The sequence below is a fragment of the Zootoca vivipara genome, chromosome 14, assembly GCF_965207765.1.
Source record: "Zootoca vivipara chromosome 14, rZooViv2.hap1.1, whole genome shotgun sequence".
NCBI classification, from domain to species: domain Eukaryota; kingdom Metazoa; phylum Chordata; class Lepidosauria; order Squamata; family Lacertidae; genus Zootoca; species Zootoca vivipara.
In genome coordinates, this window is record NC_142597.1 from 42,921,622 (window position 1) to 42,946,552 (window position 24,931).

Here is a 24,931-nt window from a genome sequence, read left to right on the forward strand (position 1 = left end):
AAGCAAAAGTGGGCGGGGCCACTCATGTAAATTTTGCAGCATAGGCTACTTTCTGTACACTTGTACACACCCTTCTCTCTATCCTGCATCCAGGGAAGCAAGAGCCATTATTCGAGTCCCAGGACATGCTTCCAGCCAGGCAAACACATTCAAGGAGGGTGTGGCCTCTGGGAGGGGGCGTGGCCTGGAAAGAAGCTCAAGGGCCAGAGAGAGAGAGGAGTGAAGGGCCACAACTGGACCTCAGGCCATAGATTCCACATGCCCTAAGAAGCGGTTCTCATTCTTGTCCTCAGTAGTAAAAATAATGTGCATCCCAAAGTGAGTCAAAACTGGAAGGGGAGGGAGAGCCAATTCTCAATTCCTTAAGCCCACCCCAGTTGTATTAGGAAATCACTGTCTCAGAGAGATTCTCATCCAGCTCTAGCAAATTACTTCTGCAAAGTGGGGCTGCCCCCCTCAGGTGGACCCATTTATCCTCTGGCACATGATTCCTGTCAGTGCGGACTGTCACCCAAGAGTAGAAACTTGCCTAATTCTGGATCAAGTACTTCCACTCTCTGGTGAAGTCGGATCCTCACTGCTTCTCAGAGGCCAGAAGCAAGTCCTTTTTTAAAAAATGGATAATGCAAGATCAGTTCTCATATGTCTCTACGCAGCCGAAAGTGTTGGCGCCGAGAAGCATCGTGGGTTGAAGCAATTCAGAAGTCCCAACAGTGGGGTTGGGATGCACTGTGGCCCATTCCACAGAAAAATGGTCACCAGATATTTTCACTGTCTGGCTTCCTACGTATTTGGAAGGTGTGTGGAGCTGCGCCAGTGCAGGAGCTCCACCTGACTGTTGGGGGGGGGAAGCATGGAGCTCTGGATTGAGGGGCACAGGGCTGCAGAGAGCTGCTCGCACCCCCTTGTTAAAAAGTAAATATCCTGCCCCCTTGTTATAATGCAACTATAGTGTTTGGAGCGCTTGTGGAGCACCAGCTATAGCATCTTACATGGTTTGGAAAGCTCATGGAGGTGCAGGAGGTCCACGTGCCTGGAAAAATGCATGGCACTCCAGATTGAGGAGTACAGGCTGCAGAGAGATCCTTTTTCCTTCCCTCCAAACCATGGGTAGGCAAACTATGGCCCAGGGGCCTGATCCGGCCCAATCGCCTTCTAAATCTGGCCTGCGGATGGTCCAGGGATCAGCGTGTTTTTACATGAGTAGAATGTGTCGTTTTATTTAAAATGCATCTCTGGGTTATTTGTGGGGCATAGGAATTTGTTTGTTTGTTTGTTTTCAAAATATAGTCTGGCCCCCCACAAGGTCTGAGAGACAGTGCCCTGCTGAAAAAGTTTGCTGACCCCTGCTTCAAACGCTTTCAGAATATTACCAAGTCATGGAAAATGCTGGAGAACCTTCCCTTTTAGCCGCCCTTCTCTTCCAGCGCTTCCAAGTATCCCAGAAAAAAAAAAACTTGATTGGGACAAACCAACTTCCTGCTTCTGACAGCAAGTGCCATGTGCGGATCATGTGTAGGACTCCAAATGTGTGAAACTGCACCTCGCCTCTCTAGCAGGATAAGAGCAGGTCTGATTATCTTGGTGGACCTGAAGTGGGAGAAGACAGCTTGCTGTATCTTCCTCCTAAGCTCTCTCCACCCTTCCATCAAGAAGGCTGATCGCCAAAAAATTGATGCTTTTAATTATGGTGCTGGAGGAGACTCTTGAGAGTCCCATGGACTGCAAGAAGATCAAACCTGTCCATTCTGAAGGAAATCAGCCCTGAGTGCTCACTGGAAGGACAGATCCTGAAGCTGAGGCTCCAATACTTTGGCCACCTCATGAGAAGAGAAGAATCCTTGGAAAAGACCCTGATGTTGGGAAAGATGGAGGGCACAAGGAGAAGGGGACGGCAGAGGACGAGATGGTTGGACAGTGTTCTCGAAGCTACGAACATGAGTTTGACCAAACTGCGGGAGGCAGTGCAAGACAGGAGTGCCTGGCGTGCTATGGTCCATGGAGTCACAAAGAGTCGGACACGACTGAACGGCTGAACAACAACATACAGGGGCAGGAATCTCCCCATAGCAGCTGCTACCACGAAATCTTCCCTTTGGAGGTGCAGTTCGAAAACATGTTCTCTGCTGCAGAGCTACAGCTGAAGCAGTTACAGTGCCTAACCCATTTCCTCCCCACCCCAGACCAGCCCTGCAAGGTAGGCTACCAAGATGGGGAAAACAAGGCTGAGCAACGTACTCAAGTGACTGCGGATGAGCAAAAATCTGACTCCAAGAATTCTCAGCTCTCCCATCCACTGACCCCACACTGTCTGCTTCTCCCTAGGTGGGAAGGGTGGGCAGGGGATAGGAGAATTTATATAGGGCAACCTATCAGCAATGCGCCAACCTATTAGCACACCTACCTGCCCTCGCCGAGCTCCTTTCAGGACGGGTGGGAACCTGTGGAGCTTGCGATGCTGTCGGCGTCCATCTCCCATCAGCTCCCAATAGCCCAGGATGATGGGAGCCGGAGTCCAGAAACATCTGGAGGGCCATTGGTTGCCCACCCCTCCTTCAACAAGCGCACATGGGACAAACATTCAACAAGTGGCGCTTTCCTCCATCATGGGCTCGCTCTGAGCATCGCAGTTTGAATTTCTGCTTGTCAAGGCAGAGAAGCAGGGCTAGCTTTAAAAATAAAAAATAGGTTGGATGGGGAGGGGAACCTTAACACAGAGGGAGTATTTTAAATCCCCTTGTGATGACCACAAGAGCAGAGGTTATGTTTGCCTCTTCCACACCCCTCCAAAAGGTCCCGAACCCTGACAACTCCCCCAACCCTTTTAAAAACTTGGTTTCCAAGTTCGGATGCTACACTGCGGCTCTCCCTCTTTTCCCAGGCTCTTTCCTCCAATCAAGAGTAGCTGAAAAATAACACCACCACCCCACACACACAAAATATAGCTTTAATTCCTGCATCACAGGGGGTTGGACTAGGCGACCCTTTGATCCCCTTCCAAATCTCCTGTTCTGTGATTGCCTGCCTAGCCAATGCCGTGCCTGCCAATGAACAAGAAGGCTTCTTTATTGAAACAGGTGGCAAGGGGGAGCAGGGTTAATATGCAGCTGTACCCAGTCAGCTTGGGATGAAATGGGGGGGGAGGGAATGTTGTTTTCCTTTTTTTAAAAAAACCAACACAACGCTCTGGTTATGCAAAAGATTTCCTGCACCATTTGTACGATACCAGAGAGCTCTCTCTTTCTCCCCATCTCACTGCTGGGAAGATGACAGCTAGGGAGTTTTATCCAGGCGGGAGAGAGGCAGCGGCGAAAGACACCAAGATTCTTCCCCGGCTCAGATTTCCCCATCAGTGGACTAGCTGGTCTAGCTGGACCCCACTCTGCGCACCTTTACCCTAATACCCTTGCTCTCAAACCAGCTCAAACCTGCCGAGGACCCGAGCCGCCCCCCTCCCTTCCCTGCATGGCCACACCAGAGAAGGCGATGCAACTGGTGTCTTTGAAATATCCTAGTTCTCAAATAAGAGGGGGGGGGAGGCGCGCAAGGGAGAGGAGGGGGCTCCCCTTGCTTGTTTATATTGTGTCGAGCAAGGAGGAGCGAGCCGGACAAGCTCTTGGGCTGCATAGCGGAGGATTGCGGCTGTAGCAACGCTGCCTCGACCCCCACCGAGGGTGGGCTGTCGGGGTGACATTGACGAGGTGGGGGGTGTCGGGAGGGGACTAAAGTCGGCAGCTTGAGGACGGGGGGGGGGGAGGAAGAGGGATTGATGGAATTTCGGCACTGGAAAGAGGGAGATTAAGAAACCAGAGAAGGCAGAATTTAGGGGGGTGGCGGCTGCAGGAATGTGGGGGGGGGCGAGAGAGAGAGAGAGGGAGGTTTGGGTTGCAGAGGAGAAAGAGACCTCCCCCCCCAAGTAAGGGAATTGTGCGTGCCTTGTTATGAGAGAGAGAAAGCGCCAAAGGGAGTGGGTGAAAGGAGGCATGGTGTTGTTTTAAAACGGAAGGAGGGAAGATAGATCTGGGAAATGTGTAAAAGGGAAAACGGATGGCATTGCCGGTGTGCCAGGCTCCGCAGGGCTCGGGGACAGGGTGTCTCCCTGCGTAGTGCAATGTTTGTTCTGCCAAGCTGGAAGAGTTTGACAAAAGCTCACGCGCCCTTCCAACAAGGGGTTTGTTTTCTCTCTCCTGGATTCGGTGGGTGGCGGGAGAGGGGGGGGGACGAGGACAAAGCGATCCATGCGATTGCCATCTCCACCGCCGTCCGTGCCAAACAGCAACTGGTGGGTGCAAGCCAACCGGGGGGGGGTCTGTTTCACAGCTCCCCCTCTGGTTTCTTCCGTGGGGCTGACATAGGTGCGCAAGTGTGCGGTGGATGTGATGCTCCTCTGCGCCACCGGCATTTGTTTCAAACAGGCTGGCGCAAGGGGGGGCACCCAACGGATTGTCCCTGTCACAGGTGACAGGCCGGCTGAGCTCTCAAGGTTTCCTCTGACCTCCAAAGGCCAGCGTGCTAGAAACTCGGTCAAATCTAGATTTAGAACTGGGGGGGGGCTTATTAGAAGGAAAACTCACAGTCAGGGATGGGGCAGAAATTTGACCCGGTGTGCATGTCAAAGTTGAACCTTTCCAATTCGCGCTTTCTGAAATTTGCACTGATCTGAAATTTGCAATGCAGTTCTCCAGCCATACAATGTTTACCAAAAAATAAATAAGATAAAAACGCCTTCTTTTAACAAAAAGCAAGTATAAAAAGGAAGATCTCAGTAGGAGGAACAAGCAATTTTTATATCTGGCGGGTGCGGGTGCGGGGGGGGAGAGAGATCGCTTGCAAAAATGAGTTCATTTGCACCAAACGCTGGTGAATTTTCGTGAGGATTTAAAAAACAACACGCAGAACTCTGTGGACATTTGGGGGGGGGGTTAGAAAAACCGAAAGTGACTGAGAGCCTGGGCTCACGAGGCAACACACACACACACACACACACACACACACACCAAACCACAGAACGAGGCTCTTGCGCAACCCCCAGCCCGACTCAAGGAAGAGACCTGCGGAACTCACTGCAGTCATCCGACTCGTAGCCCTCGGGGTCCACCGCCTCCGCCGCCTCCTCCTCCGGCTCAGCTCGCCGCTTGGCCGGCTGCTCGGCCGGCGCCTCGGTCCCGTAGGCGCCGAAGAGCTGGTCCACATCTTCGTCGTCCTCCCGGGGCGCCGTCGTCTCCGAAGGGCTGACCGCCAGCTGCCCGGCAGCGGAGGACGACGGCGAGGAGCGCAGGCTGTTGCTGCGGCTGACGGTGGCCGGGAGCCCTCGGGGGAAGCGGGGGAAGTAATCCGAGATCTGCTTGATGGGTCGGATAGGTCCGGGGCAGACGTCAATGGCCATGTGCTCCTGGATGCTGATGGTGGTCCGCTCGCCTTTCCGGAGTGTCATGCATACGGCTCTGGGAGAATCGCCGGGAGTACGTCGGGGGGGATCCGAGGAGAAGCGGAGCAAGGGGGGCTCGGGGGTGGAGGAGCGCTTTCCCCGCCGCCGGAGCCTTACGGGGTCCGCTGTGCCCTCGGGATCCCCGGGGATCTGCTCATGCTGCTGCCGGTTCCCTTTCTCTCTGTCTCTCTCTCTCTCTCTCCCCGTCTAGATTCACAGACACCGTCAGCCGGAGGAGAGAAGGGGCGGTGGGTGGGAAACCTGAGACGGATCAGAGAGAGGCAAGGAGGGGCAGACGGGGTGATGTCACCAGCTCGCAGCAGCAACAAAAGGCGAGCCGGGAGGAATTCAGAGGCTGGGGCAGGTGGCCGGGCGAGGGGCAATGCTGCTCCCCTCTGGCCGCCCGCAGCAGAGCCCTCTGGCTGCTGGAAGGGGTCTCGGAGGGAGTCCTCGGCCTCGCCCGCTCCGCTCTCGCCTACCGCTCCTTTCCAATCGCTAACAGGAGGAGGAGGAGCACAGGCAGGGAAAGGTTCTTGGGTTTTTGCTTTATTATTATTATTAAAAGAAACCCAACAAATTTGCCACTTGCCTGGTTTTTCAAAAAACACGCGCAAAGCACCAGCGCCCAGGCTGACTTCCAGCCGCTTGCACCTCTGGCTCTCGGTCTGCAGGGTTACATCTTGAGGAGCCGCAAAGAGGACGGCGGGAAAACTCGGGTGGGTTTGGTTGTCTGGACTCAGCCGCGTGCCTCTAAGGAAGGGGTGAGCAGGGCAAGAGGTCTGTCCACACACACACACACACAACAGCATCTGGGGCTCCAAAGAAGTGGGCTGCCCTGAGACTGGAGGCTCTGCTTTCACTGTGGCAGCTAAACGCAGCTGCGCTTTGGGAATGCGCTCACCATCCAGCGTTTATTCATTGAAAGCAATTTTGAAAAGCTGCTGTGCTTCAGCCGAGAGATGGGCGGGGTGGGGTGTTGGGGGGGCGAAGGTTCGCAGAGCAGCTTGCGGGTCGAAGAGAAACCTCAAGATAATCTCTGCCCTCAGGTTTGTTTGTAATCTAAAGGACACAGCACAGCAGAAAAGGAAAAGCGAGTGGAAAGGGAGGAGGAGAAAGATAATCTGAGGCACCTGTTTCCTGGGCCAACTGGGGCAGAAAGGCTTTAGGGAGCGGGGGACAAAAAACGGAATCTCAGGAGAGCCCTGCTTCCCTTTAGCCCTCTCCAGGCTGCAGCTGCATATAGGCAATCCTTCTCAGAGCTTGTGTCAGTGAGTTCCACAGAATCATCACACATTGCGCAGGAGGCGAGCATTTCCATGTGTTCACCCTGAACTTACTTCCAATCATCTTTGTTTTTCTATAGTCTACATTAACGCGACAGGAGGGAGGCGGCAACAAAAATCCTCTTCCCTCTCCTAGTCTTCTCCCGCTCCATTACAAACCCCTCTCATATACACCCCCTCCCCTCTTAAAAAAAACTGCTTTCATTTTTCTTCTTAGGAAAGATTCTCAAATCCCTCAACAGTTTTCCTTCCCAGGTAGATGATTTCACCACCTAGATCATCTTCCACATCCTCTCTTTTACTTAAACAGGGCAACCGGAATATAGATGTGACTCAGAACCATGACTTTCTGACACAGGGCTGAGTCAATGGGCCATTTAAAAAGTATTCGAGCCTGATTAAAATGAGTGTACTTTTGAGTGGCAAAATCTGCCCTCCCCGGGGGGCTCCAATTAACCACGTTGTGTTTTACCTCTGGCCCGGCCGCTCAGAACACAGTCCTTTTGCAGAGTGACAGCTGCACTCTGCACATGGTCAAGAATCAGGTTGACACAAGGTTTCCCTGGACCTCATCGCTCTTTTGTCGTGAGAATAAACCCTTTCACCTGTGTCATGCTTAAGCCCTAGGGAGGTTGCTAAGAGCTGGACAGAATGCTCAGAGAGCTCACAGAGGATTCCCAGTTTATACTGGATGATAAAAGATAATCTCACCCTATATATGCCCAACCCATAGGGACAGCTGCACCTGCCTATTTAGGTTTCTCTGTATTTCTCATTGTTATGTTTACATCTCCACATTTCCACAGCACTTTGTGATCTATTTACTTTAAAGTTCTTACGAGAAGCCATCATCCTTTCAGTGCAAATTTCTCCCAAAATGCACAAGTTTGTAGACAACACTACCTAACACACACGCAACTTTGCAGAGCAGCTTTCCCCTAACGTAACTAATTTGGGTGTGCTAGTTTGGCTAATATGCACATGCTTCACCGCGTTCCTTTTTCTGCATACGTTACTTGGCTGCAGAACCAACTGGCAAAATTCAGAGAAGGGCCAAATTTCAAAGGATGGTTGCATTCCAGTTTGTGCATCATTTAGGAAAGTGCGGATCAGGTAGGCTGTACTTTAAATGCAAGTTGGGTTGATCTTCTTTAGCTGTGATTCCTCTCATTACAGGGGTTTGACTAGATGACCCTTGGTGTCCCTTCCAACTCTACAATTCTCCCCCAGCCCAACCAAATAACCACTGGCACTTTTTTCCCGGAGGTCTGCTCCATACAATCTAGGGAAAGGGCCTTTCATACTCCCTCCTGTTTCATCTCAAAGCAGGCCCCACCTCTATTGTCTCTTTGATGCCTATTGAAGAAGACCTTTTTCAGCAAACCTGTTAAATGGAGAATTTTCTTATTCCAGCCTGCATCCCCCTTGAATTGTTTCATACACAAAATTCTAAAACTGTTTTTGTAGACGCGATGGTTTTATACACTTTGCTGATGTCACTCTTACCTTAATCTTTTTGAGATGTTTCACAGAAACCAATTCGTAAACAGAATCAAACACCTTTAGTGTTTTTTTCCCCTGGTTAGAACTGTGTCCTTGAACTCTGACAACGCTTCTCGCTTCCCTGGATGCAGGACAGGAAGAAAGGCATGTAAGTTGGCGAGTAGAAGCTAGCCTAGTGAATAAAGTCCTATTGGGTCAGACCAGTGACCCACCCAGTTCAGCCTCCTGCTCTCACAGTGGCCAAACAGTGCAAAATCCTCAAAGCAGGATCCAAGCACAAGAACAACTCTGCCCTCCTGCGGTGTCCAGCAACTGGTATTCAGAAGCAAGAAGGAAGCTAGAGGAAGAATTGTGAGGGGAGAGACTCCATCAGGCAAGGCCTCTTTCCACCTGCCTTGCCCCACCTTCCAGTCTCTGCTTCTCATTTTGTATTGTATTATGTTGTGCACTGTGGCTTGCTGCTGTTTTATTGATTGGAGTTCAGAAATTACTTATTGTAACTGTTAAGAGTGGATTTCTGTTTAACGTTGAAATGCTGATATTTAATATTATTCTGTATTATTTTAATGAATGTTGAATGTTAATTTATTTGCATATTGTATATTGTATTATGCATATTGTCTTATTTATATAATGTTAGCCACTCTGATCCTGACTTTGGCTGGGGAGGGTGGGATACAAATAAAATATTATTATTGCTGTTGTTGTTGTTTAGTCGTGTCCGACTCTTCGTGACCCCATGGGCCATAGCACACCAGGCACTCCTGTCTTGCACTGCCTCCCGCAGTTTGGTCAAACTCATGTTCGTAGCTTCGAGAACACTGTCCAACCATCTCGTCCTCTGTTGTCCCCTTCTCCTAGTGCCCTCAATCTTTCCCAACATCAGGGTCTTTTCCAAGGATTCTTCTCTTCTCATGAGGTGACCCAAGTATTGGAGCCTCAGCTTCACAATCGGTCCATTATTATTATTATTATTATTATTATTATTATTATTATTATTATTATTATTACCTCCGACTGTGGAAGCAGAATACAGCCATCCTGTGGCAGTGAGTTCCATAGTTTAGCTCCACCCGCTTTGGAATGTTGCCCTGCCCACCAGTAGCATGTGGCCCTCAGAAGGTGCCCTAGGATGGAATGTGGCCCTCAGCCCCACCCCTGAAGGAGCCAGAGCTACCAGGGACAAGTCAAGTTCTGGGTCGAGGTGAGAGGACCAAATCTGAGGCCTGCTGAGGCTGGGAGGGAGGAGATGGCTTTATCTCCCTGTCTCTAGCCTTGTCTAACAAAGAATGGTCTTGAAGCAGGAGTGAGTGGTAGAGAAAGATGAGGGCGAGCTGGCAAGCGGCCTCCTGGGTCCTGCTATCGCCTCTAAATGCACCTGAACAGCAGAGTCTCCCGATAAGGAGGCGATGAACAGAGGAGGCGGCTGATCCTGGTGAACAGGGAAGGAGTCTCAGTTAAGTCCGCCGAGGAGTCGGAAGGAAGTCATTAGTGGGGACTGGCGTGGGCCTAATTAAGACGACGTCACAGGCTTCTTGTAGCCTAGGAGGAGGCATGTGCAATCTTCATCTTTGCTGTTTGACTTTTAACACGGATGGGCTTGTTCTGGAAAAGGCAGGCAAGGCGGAGCAGCACCAGTAGCCACATCTTCTGGAGAGCACAGGGGCTTCTGGAGGGACTCGTGTGCCCGTTTAGCCAGAATTTAATTTGAAGAAACCATCCCTCCTTCCACGCCTAGATTGGCTTCCTCTTCCCTTTGCGTAGCTGGCGAAATCGTGCCGTCCTTGCTGCTAACTTCACCTCTGCCACCCGCCTACACTTCTGCTGCCGAAATCCGGAGGGTAAGTTCTGTGGGGGCAGAGACCTTTAAGGGCGTCAGAAGAGATCTGCTGAATCAGGCCAGTGGCCCATCTAGTCCAGCATCCTGCTCTCACAGTGGCCAACCAGGTGCCTCTATGGGAAACCCACACAAAGGATCAGAGCAGAAGAGCAATTCTCCCTTCCTGCATTTTTCCAGCAACTGATACTGTATTCTCTTTAGCCCCCTTACCAAAATATTTCTACTCAGAGTTTGTAAGCCCAGCCCACAACTGCAAGATTCAATGTCCAGCGTGGTTTGTCCATGTCATTGTGACCCAAGGCCTTTCTTATGAGAAGCAATGAGATTTCTCCCTCCTTCCAGGGCTGCATGGAACCGGGTAACATGCAGGAGAAAATGAATACTCATTTGTGGGAATTTTGCTACATGGGAGGGGGAGGGGTTTGCCTAGTTGTGGGTCATGCTCACCTGTTATTTCAGAGCATCTCTTTAGCTGGGCTTTGAAACAGAGGCTCGGAACCCCAGACTTAGCGAAGGGAGCGACAACTGCAGAAGGGATTCAAAGTTTGATTTTATAGCTTTCCGTGATATTTGTTTATGTTGCCTCATTGTGAACCACTTAGAGATTGCAGTTATGTAGAATGTAAATTGTTTAGACAGACAGACAGACAGATTTTTTAAAAAATGACCAGTTGACCAGCAGAACCTGAATTTTTAAGTCCTAGTGAGGGAGCTCTTGCACCAGGAACTGAAAGCCAGGAGATGGAGGACATTATATAATAGTGGGCTGAGCCCTGATTCCTCTTCTTCTTGGACGTGGGTTGCCCATGCCCAATTACGATCTGGCGCTCACCCCCCCCCCCTTTCCAAGGAAAATTGAAGGCTGATGGTTGAATCTCCACTGCTGGGCTTTGCTGTGTATCTGAAGAAGTGTGCATGCACACGAAAGCTCATACCAAAATATAAACTTAGTTGGTCTTTAAGGTGCTACTGAAGGAATTTTTTTATTGGGCTTTAGAGACTTAGCATTGACGAGTCAAATCTCCTCTGCACATGTTTCGAGTTGCTGTTACTTATTTCTTCGTTCCCGGTTCCCCCAACTCAAGATTAATCCCCGCAAGCAACTGGCAAGGCCTGTTCTCAAATCCCTGAAATAGGAAGGTTCCCCTCTCCAAAAAAAAGCAAGAGTATGATCCTCCGATTCCTTTTGCAAAGCCAGGCCAATTGTAATGCATCACTCAGTGGCAAAGCTGCCAGTCGGGGAGATTACCCAGCAGACAGCCTCACGGCAAAACTTAATGCCTCCTTCCCTTTCCGTACGCAGAAAACAAGCTTCGTTTGCTTAAAAAATATATTTCGAGCCCGATGCTTGGGGGCGGCTTCGGGAAATTAAAAATCAACCGCAAAAGAGCGTCGTTTGAAATGGAAATTTGCTACTACAAGCCCTGCGCTGCTCCAGGGTAAGGGGCATAAATTTGGTTAGCAATTATCAATCTATAATTAATATATAATTAATGTTTCCCCAAAGCAGTAGGCAAACCGAAACTCAGCTGTCCTCCGCAGACTGCCATGCTCTGGATTTTTGACCACCGGCTTTTCCAGTCAAAATAGAGGTGCGCGAAAATGTGCCTGTTAAAAGAAAAGTGTGCCTTGAAAAGTGTGAGAGAGTTGTTATCTAAGGAAGGGCGTTTGGAAGGAACGCAGCCGGCTCAATCCTTGATTCAGAGGCTGGAGACTAGATGGGAGTTCCAGTAGATGCTGGGTGCGGTGCGTTGCTGCCCCGTGTGGCGAACAGATGAATTGCAGGAAGTAGCTTCTTCGGGAAGAAATTTCAGCACCTGGACAGTTCCCGACCTACCCAGGTTGGGCATTAGAGTCTAATGGTTAGGAGTGTCTATGGGACTTCTGGGTACCCATTGGGCTCATATGCAGAGCACTTGAGTAGTATTTGAATGGACTACTGCAATGCGCTCTACGTGGGGCTACTTTTGAAGGTGACCCGGAAGTAAGCCAGAATGCGGCAGCTGGACTGGTGATTGGGAGCGGCCGCCAGGACCATATAACACCGGTCCTGAAAGATCTGCAGTGGCTCCCAGTACGTTTCCAAGCACAATTCAAAGTGCTGGTGCTGACCTTTAAAGCCCTAAACAGCCTCAGCCCTGTCTACCTGAAGGAGCATCTCCACCCCCATTGTCCAGCTCAGACACTGAGGTCCACGTCCAAGGGCCTTCTGGTGGTTCCTTCACTGGAAGATGTTGTTGTTGTTGTTGTTGTTGGCATCTGTCTTGGGAGACAATGGGACCGTGCACCTTTGGGGGTGAAGTCAAGCTGTTGGAAGGTTGCAGCGCCCCCTGTGGTTGTAGTGACTGATAGGGGAGAGACATGTTTTGTTGCAGCTGGGGCAGAGGAAGGCGTCCAGTTGTGCTGCTGCAGATGCACCACGGCGTTTCTTCTCTCTGCGCTCCTCCCAGAGGTCATTCCTGGGACCCAGGTGGCGCTGTGGTTAAACCACTGAGCCTAGGGCTTGCTGATCAGAAGGTCGGCGGTTCGAATCCCTGTGACAGGGTGAGCTCCCGTTGCTTGGTCCCAGCTCCTGCCAACCTAGCAGTTCGAAAGCACGTCAAAATGCAAGTAGATAAATAGGAACCACTACAGCGGGAAGGTAAACGGCGTTTCCATGTGCTGCTCTGGTTTGCCAGAAGTGGCTTTGTCATGCTGGCTACATGACCTGGAAGCTATACGCCGGCTCCCTCGGCCAATAATGCGAGATGAGCGCGCAACCCCAGAGTCGGTCACGACTGGACCTAATGGTCAGGGGTCCCTTTACCTTTACCTTTACAGAGGTCATTCCTCCTCTGGTCACTGCTACAGATACACGACCTGACTGCCAGGCACTGTGGTCGTCTGCAAGGGAATCCCACAGGGCAGGGTTGATGTTGCCAATCTTCGTGCCACGTTTACAGACATTTCTGTAGCGCAGAGTTGGTCTGCCAACAGGCCTCGTGCCTGAAGCATGTCCTTGGGGACCCTGCCATCTTCCATTCTGTGAACATGACCAAGCCAGCGTAGACGTCGCTGAGACAGGATTGCAAACATGCTGGGAATGTGGGCTTGGGAAAGCACATCTTTGTCTGAGACTCTGCCCTGCCCTGTGATGCTCAAAATCTTCCTGATGTGAAAGGACTTGAGGCATCGCTCCTGGTGGGTGTAAGTTGCCCACAACTCATCTCCATAAAGCAGCATGCTCAAAACGCAAGCCTAGTACAGCTTCATCTTGGTAGTAGCATCACCTTTTTGGTTGGAAGAAAGCTGCCTTATGCAGAATCACATCACCGGTACGTGTAGCTCAGTATGGTCTACACTGACAGGCAGCAGCTCTCCAAGGTTTCAGACTGGGGGAATTCCTAACCCGACCTGGGGATGCTAAGGATTGAACCTAGAACCTTCTGCATGCAAGGCAGATCCTCTACCAACTGAGTTATAGTCCTTCCCATAATTTGGAGCAGAGATTCTAACGGCTGCCTGACCCAAATGCCATTTGGGGCAGCAAAGGTGAAGGCTCAGCTCCTCAAATCCCAACAGAAAACACACACACACCCCACAAGCACACCGCTCCTGCCATTTGCACTTGGCTCATGTGCTGGAACCCCTCCGGCCTTTTTCACAGGCACTTGCGAATAACAAGTTGGTCGCTGATTTCGGCGCCTTGTTTTACATATACGAACAAGGGTAATTAAAAGTGTCAGCGGCTGCCTGCCTGCGAGGCTGAGAACCAAGACGTGGCACCACCCGCCAGATTTGACAAGGCTCCTTGACAAAGCAATTAACCTTGTGCCCAATTCCACCCAGCCGGTTCCCTCGTCCCACCCGCCAAAGCAGCACGCTGGCAACTGCAGCAAGCGGTGACTCTGAAAGCGAAGCAGCACCCTTGAACGGAACATTATTCCTCCATGAGGAAATTCTTTGGCTCAACCAGTTAGAGTCAGGGTGGAGAGAGCACAGTACCCGGCCTCTGGTTCCTGAGTCCTGATGTACAGTTGGCAAGACTGGCACCAGAAGTTAGCATCACTGGGCATGCACCCAAGGGCCAAGCACAAGCAGGGTGCTTGCTGCCAGTCCCAGAAGCCTCTTGGCCTGGTGCTACTTGCTGTTCCTGCCACTTGGAGCAGGGATGGGAGAACTGTGGCTTGCCAAACATTAAAGGTAAAGGGACCCCTGACCATTAGGTCCAGTCGTGACCGACTCTGGGGTTGTGCGCTCATCTCGCATTATTGGCCAAGGGAGCCGGCGTATAGCTTCCAGGTCATGTGGCCAGCATGACAAAGCCACTTCTGGCAAACCAGAGCAGCACATGGAAACGCTGTTTACCTTCCCGCTGTAGCGGTTCCTATATATCTACTTGCATTTCGACGTGCTTTCGAACTGCTAGGTTGGCAGGAGCTGGGACCAAGCAACGGGAGCTCACCCCGTCACAGGGATTCGAACCGCCGACCTTCTGATCAGCAAGCCCTAGGCTCAGTGGTTTAACCCACAGCGCCACCTGGGTGCCAAACATTACTAGACTACAAGTCCCACCATCCCTGACCGTGCTGGCTAGGACAGATGGGAGTTGAAGGACCACAGATATCTCCCCATCCCCTGCTCTGTGCCTGCTTCTTTCTAAAGAGGAGGCATGGAGTCCTGCAGGCTCAATGTCGCTGCGGTTAGTATCCCGCCAGCATCCGCACGAGGCGATTTGGCAGGTCCGCTCCTGCTGATCTCTCGCCATCTGACACGGTGTAACAGGGATGACGGAGTGTTTCGTGGGGATTGAAAAAACACGCTGTTTCTAACAGTCCTGACGGCGCCACTTTGTTGCTCCGCTTACCGAAGCACAAAACGATGAGCCTGGGAGATTCTGCTCCTCTCCTAAGAATGGCCTGCTGAATCCGGCCATTGGGCCACCTAGTCCGGCATCCTGTTCTCACAGTGGCCAGCCAGATGCCTGTGGGAAACCAGCAAGCAGGATTCAAGCACAAGAGCAACTCTCCGCTCCTGTGGTCTCCGGCAACTGGTACGGTATTCAGAATCATTGCTGTGGAGGCAGAGTATAGTCACCATGCCTTCTCCTCCGTGAATTTGTCCAGTCCTCTTTTCACGCTGCCAAAGTTGATAGCCACCCACTACCTCCTGCAGGAATGAGTTCCATAGTTTAACTCTGTGTGAATAAGTCTTCTCCTGCATCATGGATAGCACAGTTGGTTAGAGCATGGTGCCAATAACGCCAAGGTTGCAGGTTCGATCCCCATATTTCTGCACTGCAGGGGGTTGGACTAGATGATCCTCAGGATCCCTTCCAACTCTACAATTCTATGATCTGTTCTGAATCTTCCAATGTTCATTGGATGGTCCACAAGTTCTAGTGTTACCAGAGAGGGAGCTTTTTTAAAAAATAAATCTGTCCACTTTCTCCATGCCATGCTTAATTTTATTTGCACAGGCGTTTTAAGTGTGGGGAGTGTACACCCTTCCTCTTATTAAGAAGACCAGGTGTTGTTGGTCTCTTCCTTTTTGGGAAGCCCACAAAGAGGACCTGAGCTCAACAGCCACTCTCTCCTGCGCATGGCGTTTGGGCTGCTCCCTCCAGATGTGGTCAGGGCAAAATAATTGCCTTGTCCTGTCCTCAACAAAGAGACAGCACAAGGAATCAGGTCCTTTGTTTCAGCACCATGGAGAGCGCCAGGAAAGTGTGTGGCTCCCAAAGAGAAGGGAACGCCCGATATTTGCTCCTGAGAGAGAGGGGTTGCCTCTTGAAGAAGGGACGTGGAGGATCAGCCCCAGCCAATATGGTCATTAGCTCTGGGGATGATGGGAGTCACAGTCCCTGCTTCCAAATTTTAAACACAACCACCTGAGGATTGAATCAGCCCTAGGTAAAGGGTAAAGGGGCCCTGACCATCAGGTCCAGTCATGTCCGACTCTGGGGTTGCGGCGCTCATCTCGCTCTATAGGCCGAGGGAGCAGGCGTTTGTCCGCAGACAGCTTCCAGGTCATGTGGCCAGCATGACAAAGCTGCTTCTGGCAAACCAGAGCAGCGCACAGAAACGCCGTTTACCTTCCCGCCGGAGCGGTCCCTATTTATCTACTTGCACTTTGATGTGCTTTCGAACTGCTAGGTGGGCAGGAGCATAGCTGCCAAGTTATCCCTTTTTTACAGGGATTTTCCCTTATGCTGAATAGGCTTCCTCGCGAGAAAAGCGAAAACTTGGCAGCTATGGGCAGGAGCTGGGACCGAGCAACGGGAGCTCACCCCGTTGCAGGGATTCGAACCGCTGACCTTCTGATCAGCAAGCTCTAGACTCTGTGGTTTAACCCACAGCGCCACCTGGGTCCCTTTGAATCAGCCCTAAGATACATATAATTCAGAGCTGAATTCAAATGATTCATAGGTGTAAAATGTGCAAAAAGAGGTGGTTGGAGGGGAAAGAGGGGCATCAGATCAAGATAGCTTTTCGTGCTAGAAAGGAACAACTGCTGTGGTTAAAAAAATAAATAAATTCCAAAAACACCCCATAGCAATTTGCATAGAGTTTGAAGAAGGGGCGAGGGGGAAACAACCACCATGCAAATTGCAAAAAAGAGAGAAAAGAATGTCAGGTATTTAAAAGCCTTGAGATTGAATGGAGAGCAAAAGGTGGAGATATAAAAAGAGCTATACGATTTTTTTTATGAACAATAGCATGATTTTTCTTAGCTGGCAAGGTTTGAATGGCCCCGCTCATTGTCAGGCAAAATGAATGACAAGCCGAAGGCCAAGAAGAACGGCTTCAGAGCTGCTATTAAAGGGCTCCATTATCCTGGATGGTTTTCAACAGAAGGTAGAAATAATCATAATCACAGGAGGAGCGTCGACGGGGGGGGGGGGGACTACAGGGCTATGAAAGTTGTATTGTTAATGGCATTAGGGTTGAGAAGATGGAGGGAAGGAAGGAGAGGGATGCAGAAACATGCAAGACCTTCAACCCCCTCAAAGTCATTTACATTTCCTGCAGCACACAAGGTCTGTTCTTGACGTCCCAGTCACAGGCCAATTGGATGCTGCAACGTGCAAAACTTGATCTCAAGTTTGGGGTCTGTTTCCAACAGCGGCTGGTGAGAGCCTGGAGACCGGTTTCTGCAGGGAGCTGAAGTCACAGTGGACGGATGAAGTTCAGAAGGTGGATGCCATTGAGGGTCTGTTGCTGGGGGGGGGGGGTGTTATGGGCTGGAGATGGCTGAAGCCTTCAAGCTCAGCTGGTGGGCAGCAGTGTAGTGGCAAATTCAGAAGTGCAGTGTCCTTTTGTTTTGAGAGGGCGACTTGCAGGGGTTGGGCAACCTCACCCGGCAAGCCGCTTCTGCTCAGAAACCAGGCAGAGGGCCTTCTCAGTAGTGGCACCCACCCTGTGGAATGCCCTCCCACCAGAGGTCAAAGAGAACAACAACTGCTCCAGAGAAGCGGACCCGGAGCAATGGATTCAAACTTCAAGAAAGAAGATTCCACCTAAACATTAGGAAGAACTTCCTGACAGTAAGAGCTGTTCGGCAGTGGAATTTGCTACCAAGGAGTGTGGTGGAGTCTCCTTCTTTGGAGGTCTTTAAGCAGAGGCTTGACAGGCATATGTCAATAATGCTTTGATGGTGTTTCCTGCTTGGCAGGGGGTTGGACTGGATGGCCCTTGTGGTCTCTTCCAACTCTATGATTCTATGATTTACCAGACCTTTAGAAGGCATCTCAAGGCAGCCCTGTTTAGGGAAGCTTTTAATGTTTGATGGATTTCTGTATTTTGATATTTTGTTGGAGGCCGCCCAGAGTGGCTGGGGGAACCCGGCCAGATGGGCGGGGTATAAATAATAAATTATTATTATAAAATTATTATAAACCAAGAACACACACAGCAAATGGCACACTTTAAATTTTATTTTATTTTTTTTAATAAAAAAAACAGCCTCCCACATGAGCGGAACACACTGTGTGCAACATACAGGCTCAAGAGACCAAACAAGGAATTTTGCAGAGAGAGGGGGATCCAAGAGGGACATTTTTCGTCAGGGGTCGATCCTCCCAACCCCAAACGAGCTGTCATGATTGTGATGGAATTCCTTAAGGGGCTGGATTTGGGCTTAAGAGCTTCCGGTTGCAGATCCCAATTGCAAAACACTTAATTGGGAAGGCATTCCCCATGGGGGGAGGGGGCAAGTGAGATATGAGGGTACTCCCACTTGCAGCCAATCCTCTTTCTCCTTTCCAAACTGCTGTCCTAAAAGCCTCCCAGTGATTGGGCGGAAGGCGGGATGAATCAGCTCAGAATGAGGCCACATGGCATAGTTCCTCCCCGTCCATCCTAAACCCTCTGCCTTTCAAGAGGAGGGAGACCCAGTGCGATGCCCATTCTCCGCCCAGGACTGATACTCACTGCCTTTCCCAGGATGCAAAATATTTTTAAGGCATGTACAAAGAGCTAAGCATTGCAGCCACACCACACGGCTCCTCCTCCTCCTCCCTAACCACTCAACAGCAGGACCCTCTTTCCAAGAGAAAGCCATCCTAGCCAGCATCTCAGTGCATGCGGTCAAAAATGCAGGGAACCCCGATTCCAAAAGGCCAAAGGAGAGAGTTGGTCACAGGAGGGTTCTTGGCTTCTTTGCAGGGGTCTCCCAAAAGAAGAGGGAGAAGATCGTTCCTCGACTGTGCCAGTTCTTCATCTATCACCAGAGGAGGAAAAAACAAAACAGGAGGACAAAAGCAGGCAGACGGCCACAGCCACATCACCATCTGCACAGTGGCAAGCTCAGGTCAGTAAGGCGGGCGTGTGTCTTTGGTTCCCCACCCGCCCCCAAAGTCCCGGGTCACACAGTCCAAGCCCGGCTTCTGCACAGCGGATCGGTTTAGAGGAAACCTCTCAGGAGGAAGGAGCTGGGTCCCCATCAACGCCACGGGCTTGACAGAAGGCGTCTTTTCCCTTGGAAAGAAAGGAAACAAAACATGATTTCAACAGCCCCGTAAACGGGAAACCCATGACAACAAATCCTCCAGTTTGGGGGTTTCCCGCTCTCTCTGGGTTCCTCGTTTTTTTCAGTCTTAAGTTCTCCATCTATTTGCACTTGGGGGGAAATGCAATCCTCATGGAAAAAGTCAACATTTTCATGCAAATCTCTCCCAATACACACACACACACACAAGAGAGAGAGAGAGAGAGAGAGAGAGAGAGAGAGAGAGAGAGAGAGAGAGAGAGAGAGAGAGAGAGAGATTTGCAAACTGTTTCCCCAAACGTAATACCTTTCTTACGTTATTTTTGCTAATATACACTGGGGAGGCCATGCCTCCTTTTGCGAAGATGGAAAAGGCATATTTGGGGTGGTGAACTATCCCAAAAAGCAGAAAGGCTTTCCTCTTTGGGCAAGGTTCCAATGCATCGGAAGGCAGATACAACAAGACCCCAAGGAACAATAAATGCTGCCCTTGTAGCAACGTTGAGGCAGAGTTCGCCTTGCCTGTCCTTTTTTAAAACTGTAGTTTCTATCAAGGGGCTAGGAAAGTCCTAATATATCCCATTATTCAGTCCCTCCCTGGCTGCTCTTCTGAGTCTCTTGCGATCCCTTTGCTCCAGGGCTGCATTAGGTCGGTCGCATATGTGTAAGACCACTTATGACTGCCTTATATATATATATAGGTAAAGGTAAAGGGACCCCTGACCATTAGGTCCAGTCGTGACCGACTCTGGGGTTGCGCGCTCATCTCGCATTATTGGCCGAGGGAGCCGGCGTATAGCTTCCAGGTCATGTGGCCAGCATGACAAAGCCGCTTCTGGCAAACCAGAGCAGCACATGGAAACGCCGTTTACCTTCCCGCTGTAGCGGTTCCTATTTATCTACTTGCATTTTGACGTGCTTTTAAACTGCTAGGTTGGCAGGAGCTGGGACCAAGCAACGGGAGCTCACCCCGTCACAGGGATTCGAACCGCCGACCTTCTGATCAGCAAGCCCTAGGCTCAGTGGTTTAGCCCACAGCGCCACTTGGGTCCACAGTATATATATATATGGTATGTATTTATTTTATTTATGCATATACCACTTGACTGTGAAAAAAAGGGGGGGAGCTATCAATGGCTACTGGCCATTCATAGCTGCCTTCATAGCTGGGGGTGCTCTTGCGATGAGCCCCTGTTTGTGACTTTCCCGTAGCACATCTGGCCGGCCACTGTGAGAACAGGAGGCTGGATTAGATGGGCCGCTGGCCTCATCCAGCATGCTAGTCTTATGCTTGTTTGTTTTAAAACCCTCATCTCAATTTAAGCAGCAGACAATCAAAGGGAATTTTATGTCCACGCTTAAGAGCGTCACATTCCTAATAACAGACTTGTTTTCCCCATTGCCTTATGTCTCCGAGAACGTTCAGTGGGAGAGAGTGCCCCACAGAAGATTTCTCAACACCTGCAGTTCTACATTCCCAGGAGGAGTGGGGTTCTTCCTCTCCTCGCCCCACAACAAACCCCTCGGCAGAAATCATTAAAAGCTCACTAAGAGCCATAATGAAGCGAAGAAGTTATGGATTGTTAGCCAGACTCTCGGTTAGAAAACAAGGTCCATTAACGCTTTATAGAAGTAAGTCGTTGTGGGAGATGGGAGGAAAGGAAGAAGGATGGGGGGCAGAGGGGGGAGTCAGGGAAGGACAAAAGATGGGGGGGATTCATACTAGTTTCTGGGAATGTTTTTTTTTTAATGGAGACAAGAAGGAGCGACAGCTGTGTGGGCAAACCATGGTTTACACAGTAGTTTGTACTACTGTGACCAAAATGGGGATGGAGCAAATTCGCTACGAGGAGGAAAGGTTTAGGGACTTTTTAGTTTACAGAAAAAGCGAGTAAGAGGTGACATGATAAAGGGTTTTGTAAAACTATGCGTGGCATGGAGAAACTGGATAGAGGAAATCTCCTCTCCCTTTCTCATTCCACTAGAACCCAACGAAGCTGAAGGTTGTAAGATTCAGGACTGATGAAATAAAGTCCTTCTGCGCACAGTACAGGGTTAACCTTTGGAACTCCCTCCCACTTGAGGCAGCGACGGCCACCTACTCAGGTGGCTTTAAAAGAGGACTAGACAAATTCAGGGAGGAGAAGGCAACTAGCCATGATGGTTATGTTCTGCTATCCCCTGTTGGAAGCAGTATACCTCTGAACTGAGAATCGCAGGTGGGGAGAGTTGCTTTTTTGCTCAGTTCCTACGGTACTTGCTGTTTTCCCACAGGGGCATCTGGTTGGCCAGTGAGAGAACAGGATGCTGGACTAGATAGGCCACTGGCCTGATCCAGCAAAGCTCTATTTAGGCTCCTGTCTTTGACCCTAGCTGCAGAATACTGCTTTTGGGGCTCGTTTTTGTTTTTAAGAGGCAAGAAGATATATTTGAAAGAGAGAGAGAGAGATGGGGCAAAATTTGGTGACATCTAAGCAAATTGAGTTAGTGAATAAGATTCTTTGTGGCAAGAGAGGAAAAGCCCCCTTTGCCTTGATTAAAAAACAGGAGCAGAACGAATTAGGCAAGCAAATAAAGCAGGATAAGGGACCTGAAATGGAAGCAGGCCACAGAATTCTCAGTTGCTTTGTTGCAAATGGTTGATTTTGTACCGGCAAAACAGCATCCATCTAGCCCTGTCTGTGGTTCAGGGAGAGCACACTGAATTCCCCAGGTTCAATCCAAAATCAATGGCCCACAGGCACACAGAAAAGTTCCCGGCAAGTTGCAAAGCGAGCTGATTTGGGGTGGGGAAGTGAGAGAGGAGGGCTGTCAAGGTGTGAAACAGAGTGTGTGCATATTAATGCCTTCGATTTAGAACTGGCCCAGAAAAATATATATAAATATACATTGCAAACACTAAAATTTTCACCCTGGATAACAAAGTCACACATTTCTTTTCTCTTTTTTTAAATTCCCAGTTCTTGCAAACTTCATTTGCACCCAAGTTCCCTCGGTAAGCTAAAAGCAGCAGAGTTGATGGGAGAGTTCTAAACTCTCAGGTGAAGAGCTAAGGAGGATGCAGGAGTGAAATAACAGTCCTCACTTCCGGTTCCGAAGTGAAAGGGAGCCACCTGGGTGGCAGGACCAAGGCACAGACAGGCTAAAATGCATGATTTGCCGCTAGGGTTGCCAGACTCAATAGAGGACAGGACTTCTGTGCCTTTAATTGCCCTGCTCTCTTTTGAGTCTGGAAACCTTCAGGAGAAACCAGCAGACCCTTTGTTTAATTTCCAAGCAAAGGGTCTGCTGGTTTCTCTTTAAGGTTTCCAGACTCAAAAGAGAGCAGGGCAATTAAAGGCACAGAAGTCCTGTCCTCTATTGAGTCTGGCAACCCTATTTGCTGCCTATGGCCCACCCACTCACTAGCATCTTTTTGCAGAGCAGAAGGAAAGCACCTTTAAGGACATAAGCTGAGCCTTCTGGATCAGGCCAAGGGCCCATCCGGCCCAGCACAGAATCATATGGACTAGAAACTTGTATCTTAAAAATGAAAGCAAGCACAGATTGCAATGTTTGGGGCTTTTTAATTTGGGGGGGGGAAAACAGTGAGTAATGGAACGGAACACAGTAGAGAAGTGTATATTTGGCATGATGTAAAGAAAGTGGACAGGGATTCCCCCCCCCCAGTCTTATAATATGGTAACTCACTGGGCCCACCAAATGAAAGCTAAATGTTAGAAGATTCAGGACAGACAAAAGGAAGGGCTTCTTCACACAGCGCTAACTAAACTATTGTCCTCTGCCTGAAACCCTGGATAGCTGCAGCCTGTCGGCGCTAGAATCATAGAACTAGAGTTGGAAGTGACCCTGAGGGTCATCTAGACCAACCCCCAAAAGGCAGGAATCTTTTGCCCAATGTTGGGGCTCAAACCCACAACCCTGAGATTCAGAGTCTGGTGCTCTATTGACTGAGCTATTGACAATGCTGAGCCAGAGGGGCTGATGATCCGCTCATTATAAGGCAACTTCCTATGCTCCTACTATACTCACCTCTCAACTGAGAACCATGAGGTCTGGAGCCTTACTTTATGATTAGGGAGAGGGCCCTAGATCAGCGGGAGAGCACCTGTGCAGCATGCAAAAAGTCCCAGGGGTAATCCTTGACCTAAGGAACGTCCCGCTGCCTGGAACCCTGGAGCGCTGCTGCCAGTCAGTGCCGGCACTGCTGGGCTAGATGGACCCCTGGTCTGTCTCGGTACAAGGCAGCTTCCTTGATGGTCCAGGACAGTCTGGACAGCTTTCCAGTGCCCCTCTTCCCCTCCTCCCCACTCACCAGAGACGCCGCGGCCGGCATCGCTGTCTTCGTCTTCCGCTGGGAGGTCACTGTGGCAGCTCTCTGTAGCGCTCAAGGCTCCCCCCCTCTCGCTGCAGAGGCTGCTCTGGCTTTCCGACAAGATGCTCCCCAAGGCGCGGCTGGGGGTCCTGGTGGGGGTCCGGGCCACTTCGCTGCTGGACACTGGGGGGGGGGGAATAAGAGGGTCTGATCTCTTGGCCAGTACATGCAGATTCCTACTTACAGCTCCAATCCCTGTGACGGCTGGTGGAGCGGAAGGCAGAGAGTCCAACCGCAGGCGCCTGGTAGGCGGAGGTGAGATCAGGAGGCTGGACTAGATGGGCTGCCTTTGGCCTGATCCAGCAGCCAGGCCCTTCTGGTGGTCTTACACACAACAATTGGGGTGGGGGGGTTGATGGTTAGTGACTGGTTGGATGTAAAAGAATGGTGGAAGGCACTAGCTGGGGAACCCCCAGGAGAAGAAAACTCAAGAGGGAGAAGACTGCGAAGAGGAGGTGCTGGAAGCTGAAGGGGAACAGGCTCAGTGAGCTGGGAGAGTCCGTGGCAGAGAAAAGTCCAGAATCAGAGGCAGAAGCTGGAGCAGGAGAGGCCAAGAGGCAGAGATTAGTCAGGCTGCTGAATAGCCCAGGGGTCTCCCCCTCCTGCTGTGACAAGCTCCCGGAACCAGGAGAGGAATGAAAAGGGCAGAGGATAAGTTAGCATTATGCAGGCACAGTCTCTGATTGCTTGAGGGGGGGGAACCTTGGGGAGTCAGCTTTGTGGGGTGGGACTTTCAGTCTGAGCAACTGATCCATGGGGCCAGACCTACCAGGGATGAGCTGCTGTGCTCATTAAGGCCGGACATTCAGCCAAGTCTGTGCAGGTTGTGTTTTTGCTAATAAAGCGTTAACTCCAACTTTGAACAGTGTGATTTACTGCCAACTCACTCTTTGACAGTTGTCCCACATGACACAAAAAGGTAAAGGTAAAGGGACCCCTGACCATTAGGTCCAGTCGTGACCGACTCTGGGGTTGCGCGCTCATCTCGCATTATTGGCCGAGGGAGCCGGCGTATAGTTTCCAGGTCATGTTGCCAGCATGGCAAACCCACTTCTGGCGAACCAGAGCAGCACACGGAAACACCGTTTACCTTCCCGCTGTAGCGGTTCCTATTTATCTACTTGCATTTTGACGTGCTTTCGAACTGCTAGGTTGGCAGGAGCTGGGACCGAGCAACGGGAGCTCACCCCGTCACAGGGATTCGAACCGCTGACCTTCTGATCAGCAAGCCCTAGGCTCAGTGGTTTAACCCACAGCGCCACCTGGGTCCCTCCCACATGACACTACTTAATCCCAAATCAACTGCAAGTCCATCGAGTTCAGGATGGACAGTCAGTTTCAGCTCTACCTGGGGATACCGAGGACTGTAAATTTAAAGCAAGGTTCCAGTCCTCATGGTTCTGAACAAAGGGCTGGTTTAAATTGGAAGCTGCCTTATCCTGAGCCAGACTGCTAGCACAGTATTGTCAACCGTGATGGGCGACGACTCTCCAGGGTTTAGGGTTCCACACAGCGGAGACCTTCCTGGGCTGCCT

The 24,931-nt window shown here is 50.5% G+C and overlaps 2 protein-coding genes across 3 annotated transcripts in view; both read right to left on the minus strand.

Annotated features, from left to right (window-relative positions):
- Positions 1–5,925, minus strand: part of DOC2B (double C2 domain beta) — a 132,037-nt gene extending 126,112 nt beyond the window's left edge. The window contains exon 1 of the mRNA XM_035139755.3: positions 5,065–5,925. Within this exon, the coding sequence (XP_034995646.1) occupies positions 5,065–5,434 (370 nt within the window). The 5' untranslated portion in view covers positions 5,435–5,925. The remainder of the gene's footprint in view (positions 1–5,064) is intronic.
- Positions 5,926–17,951: 12,026 nt separating this feature from the next.
- The window catches only part of RPH3AL (rabphilin 3A like (without C2 domains)), a 48,369-nt gene continuing 41,389 nt past the window's right edge, over positions 17,952–24,931 (minus strand). The window contains exons 8-9 of one of the 2 annotated variants that reach the window (XM_060268600.2): positions 23,337–23,519; positions 17,952–19,011 (exon numbers count right to left, since the gene is read on the minus strand). In XM_060268600.2, the coding sequence (XP_060124583.1) occupies positions 18,977–19,011; positions 23,337–23,519 (218 nt within the window). In that variant the 3' untranslated portion in view covers positions 17,952–18,976. The remainder of the gene's footprint in view (positions 19,012–23,336; positions 23,520–24,931) is intronic. The other variant, XM_060268602.2, reaches the window with a different exon arrangement.